Genomic DNA, 4905 nt, shown 5'->3' on the forward strand with positions numbered 1-4905 from the left:
GTAAAGGGTTCTAGACAGCTATTGTGTGCTTAGCTCCAGTTGCTGGGGAAAGGTTATTTCACAAGTAGAAAATCAATACCAAAATTAGATACATTGCTGTGTAATTGAAGGTAATGTCCTTTTACTTACTTACATATTATAGTGTACAGTACATTGAGTCTTGTGTTCATGTTACCCTGGCAGTTTTTATTGATCAAAAAGACAAAGGTGGCTTTTGATTCTTTCCAGATGCTAGCAAATTGGAAGATAGACCTACTGAAGATTATTTTGTCATTAAGAATAAGACAGGCTTCTTGAGTATTATCTTTCCCTGGGGCACATTTTCTTGCCAACTTTAGAGTTGAAAATACTCTGGTTTCTAAAAATAATAACTTAGAGGCTTTCTTTTGTTGTCATTACTAAGCATGCCAAAGATGGCCATTGGAGAAAATTGTTTCAGTCCCTTTCACTCTGATTCTTATAGATAAAGAGAGAACTGCACAGGCCAGCAAGAGAGGGAGGGAAGGAGGATATAGGAGATGAAATTCATTGTCATCATTAGGCAGAGCCTCTTGTATCTTAAATTCTGTTTTTGAGACTTGAAAGGAAAGAATATTTTAAAGCACCTTGGTAGCCACTGTAGCAATTCCTAGATTTTAGTTATTCCTAACTGAATGCTCCCTTGCTGCTAATTTCTTTTATCAAAAATGAAAACCCACTTATCACCATTCATGTAAAAATCTCCTGCGTATTTAAAATAGTTAGGTTCAGACATTTTTTTTCCCCTGAGAGAAAGGGTATCCATTCATTTTACAGTTCTTTACCAAAAAGGACATGTTTTGTGAATTCAAGTAATTTTCATTTTTCTTAGATAGTCTCTAAGTTTAACTCATCTTTAAATTGTAGAGCCCATATTAAATTCATGTCTAAAAGTACTTAACTGCTCACCTGCCATACAAGGTGCCATGGTGTGAATGCTAAGGGTTTGGTTCTCAAAAGCATGCGATATGTTACTACTTCGGAGGGCATTCATTTAGTTGATTTATGCTAGGAACATGTAATAGGAGAAACCTATGCTCCTAATATTAGTTTCTTTATTCCTGCAATCTGTTTTTTAGTGACAGGGAAGAAGGAAGCTGCCATTGCCAGCACTTTTTCTTTTGTGGCAGCTGCAATGACCAAAATACCTTCTTATATAGAGCCAGATACTAGTGAGCTTCTCCCCATGTGAGTCAGTTGATGTTCACACCAACCCTGTGAGGTGGGCAGTGCAAGTGCTGGTACCCATTTTCTAGGAGTGGCAGCTGAGGCTCAGAGAATTTAAAGGATTTACTGGATTTCATAGGGGCCATGATTAAAATTCAGTCTTTTTACTCCTAGATCATTGGTTTGTTTTTTGTTTTTTTTTTTTTTTCCCCCGAACAAGGGGTTACCAGCTCTGTCAGATCCTCCAATGCCCCTTTCTAGAACTGTCCTGAAATTTAAAAAAAAGTCCTAGTTAATGTAATGTACCCATAGATTTTTAATAACATAATTCTCTAACTAATACAAAGGAGAAGTACAAGAAAGTGATTCATAATCAAAGAATATGTATTTTAACATGTACATGGCTAGGCAGGTCTAACTGGAAAACAGAATGAAGTAGTCGGATGGCTGTTCCTGGACATAGGATCACCGTAAATACACTGTCTACAGACGTAGTGATAAAGGTGTGTTGTGTGGGCGACACATGTCACTGGAATGTGGTTTTCCAGAACAGTGACCATGCTTGGTGAAGTTCTGAACACAACAAAGTGCAGTTTACATTGTGACTACTGAGTTTATTTGTAAAGATGAGTTAGGGTCTAGTTTCAGATCATTGTAAATCAGTTTTTGCCTGTAAGAACGTCTTTTGGGCCATTCAGGAGTCATTGTACAGGACGGTCTTGTGCATTGTAGATAATGGTGTGCTGACAAACCAGTTATCTAAATTTTAAAAGCCCTGAGTTGTATCATTTGCTGATTTCTATATTGTAAATACTCGCACAATGGCTGATTTCAAACTACCAGTAGAAACTTTCTTACAAAATTCCTGTACATTTGACCACCAGCTTAGTAGGAGCCAGTTCTGGGAAACCAGTAACTTTGTAGGATCTCTAGCATCTCTGACCCTGCCCTCTAAATGCCAGTTGGAGTGCCCAAATCACTGTGACGGTAAAAAATGTCATCACAAGTTTCCCAGACACCTTCATCAGAAGCAGTAGCACCCCCACTGAAAAACCAGTACATTCAACTCTAATGGCATTACGGGCATAAGTGACCTCACCAAACAGTAGCTGCATTATCTAGATCAGGCATCCCCAAACTACGGTCCGCAGGCCACATGCGGCCCCCTCAGGCCATTTATCCGGCCCCCTGCCGCACTTCAGGAAGGGGCACTTCTTTCATTGGTGGTCAGTGAGAGGAGCACAGTATGTGGCGGCCCTCCAACGGTCTGAGGGACAGTGAACTGGCCCCCTGTGTAAAAAGTTTGGGGACGCCTGATCTAGATAGATGTATGTGATACTCCATAGTCTGAAGCCTCTGGCTGCCTGTTCTTGTTTCTTTAGGGAGAAGGGAACAACACTGAATGGTACTGCAGGGCTGGTCTAAGCCTGTAGAGCTGGTCTGGCTGTGTCCTACCAAGGCTCAAGAGGGTGCCCCAGTGCTCACATTTTTCAGCCTTGAGGAACCCAGGCAGGCAGTATAGTGACATTTGCCACATCCTGTTTCTCTCAGCTTTGATCAGAACACAGAAGCACAACTCAGATAAAGGAGACCCATACTTCAGAGCTGTCCCCTGCCTTTGAGTCCATTGCGTCTTTCCTCGATCCAATTCATCACCTTAGAAGTTAACAAATGATAAAATCAGTGAAGCACGTCTCCTTTTCTCAATATTGGAATGGCTGTTCAGTATGGATTACGAAGGTGGATTAGCTTATGGCCTATAAAATGAGCAAGTGGAATCAATTCACAGGGCCTTGGGAAAATTGGGAGCAAGCTATAAAAATAATCCTAAATACTGATAATACAGGAGGTAGACCCAGTTTTATTCAAGTAGAACATGTGGTTTAAGACCTGCGCTACAAAAGGCTAAAGGATCTTTTCTTTCCTGCCTTAGTGTACACTCGACTCTGAAGTGGCTGTGAGAGTGGGTGGAGAGTTCTTCTTTGACCCTCAGCCTGCGGAAGCCTCTAGAAACCTCGTGTTGATTGCAGGAGGAGTCGGAATTAACCCTCTGCTTTCCATCCTGCGGCATGCAGCAGATCTCCTCAGAGAGCAGGCAAACAAAGGACGTGGATATGAGATAGGAACAATAAAACTGTTCTACAGTGCAAAAAATACCAGTGAACTCCTGTTTAAGGTAAAGGAGAAATAGCTTACTATAAACAGACTTGTGTATTAATTGTTCACAGAAGCTTTTTCTCTAGGTTCTGTTTTCTCTGCAAAGGTTCCAGTGAAAGGCTTGGCAAGGTTTAATATGCTCAAACGAGAACTAACCAACACACCTTACCCAAGACAAGTAAAACTACCAGTTAAGTGACAGCAAAGGGCAGGTTTTAGTGGGATGGAATCTGGAGGTTAGATGAACAGAAAAGTCACAAGGGTCCTGAGATTCCAATCAGGAGACCTACAGTGGGCTGATATATCACAGGAGTAGGTAAGACTTACACAGTATGGACCCAGCTGGGTAAATGAAACCCTCAGTTGCATCTGTTTAAACTAAGTGCATTTGATGGAGAAAGCTTTCACTGGGGATTGCTTTGCAGCTGCAGGAATGAACAAAAGAACAGAAACAGTTAAAAGACACGACTGTGGTCAGTGAAACTGCTGCTTAATTGCCAATGCTTGAGAAAAAGGAAAAAGAAAAAACTCCCGGAGAGTTGGTAATATGCTTGTTAGCATATTCAGATTTCAATTAAAGCCAAATAGCCCTCTGTAGTCTGAATGCTCTGGCCTGCTAGGCTGCAAACAATATCTCTCTAAGTAGAGAGCAGGAGTGGCAGACGTGTGCAGAATGGGAGTTGAGGTTCAGCGTCAATGGTTGTGCACATCTGTTTTGATTTTTTAAAATTGTAGTGTGACCAAATATGTTTGACATTCCAGAAAAATATCCTTGATTTAGTAAATGAATTTCCTGAGAAGATTGCATGCAGTTTGCATGTCACAAAGCAGACCACACAAATCAGTGCAGAACTCAAGCCGTACATCACGGGTGAGTCCCCTAAAGATATTTTGACTATCTCTGTGCAATTACTTGATGGACACACCAGTTTGTTGAGCATAGATGCCTTATTGTTGGAAGTTGCTGGCTGGGAATGTCACTATCTGGGGAATTGAGATGATTCATCATGGAAAAATAAAGAGATATTTAGTTGGATTTACTCATTATATGCAGGTTTCCTAGTGCCTATGTTAAAAGTGTATTTTTCACACTTTTTAAGAGGCCTTTGCATCATTACTGTAGTATACCTACGAAGAATTTATATTCCAGATTTGGCTGAATTGATTCCATTTGCCATTAATGGTCATTTAAACAACTCATGATTTCCTCTGAAAGGATTTTTATATAACATTTACTTCTTTCGCCGTAGGCAGTTTTGTCTCTCTATCAAAGACAGGTAAGCTAGCTGGCCCTTTCTGCAGAGTGCATTATGATGAGCTTCCCACTTTGCTTGCTTTGCTTGCTTAGGTTTAGGAAGCCTGGAGACACTCTCTGCTTGGGTCTGGCCCCAGATGCCAACACGAGCCGTCCTGCGAATGGCTTAGGAAGAGCCTCACTGAGCTTGAGTTACAGCAAATAAACACTGTGGCTGAATTGTGGTTAGTCCTTCCTCATCTGCCAGTACAACCATGTGTGGCTTAATTTGGTGTTTATTCTTTTTTTTTTTTTTTTTTTTTTGGTAG

General features: G+C 40.9%; 1 protein-coding gene across 8 annotated transcripts in view; it reads left to right on the top strand.

Moving 5' to 3' along the window:
- Positions 1-4905, top strand: part of OXNAD1 (oxidoreductase NAD binding domain containing 1) — a 108551-nt gene that overhangs the window by 47624 nt on the left and 56022 nt on the right. For all 8 annotated transcript variants that reach the window (XR_012519190.1, XR_012519191.1, XR_012519192.1 and 5 more), the window contains 2 exons: positions 3119-3361; positions 4105-4213. Coding sequence is in view for 5 of the 8 variants with exons in the window: in XM_074405691.1 (XP_074261792.1) it covers positions 3119-3361; positions 4105-4213 (352 nt within the window). In the remaining 3 variants the exon portion in view is untranslated. The remainder of the gene's footprint in view (positions 1-3118; positions 3362-4104; positions 4214-4905) is intronic.

Source organism: Saimiri boliviensis, chromosome 9 (genome assembly GCF_048565385.1).
Source record: "Saimiri boliviensis isolate mSaiBol1 chromosome 9, mSaiBol1.pri, whole genome shotgun sequence".
NCBI lineage: Eukaryota > Metazoa > Chordata > Mammalia > Primates > Cebidae > Saimiri > Saimiri boliviensis.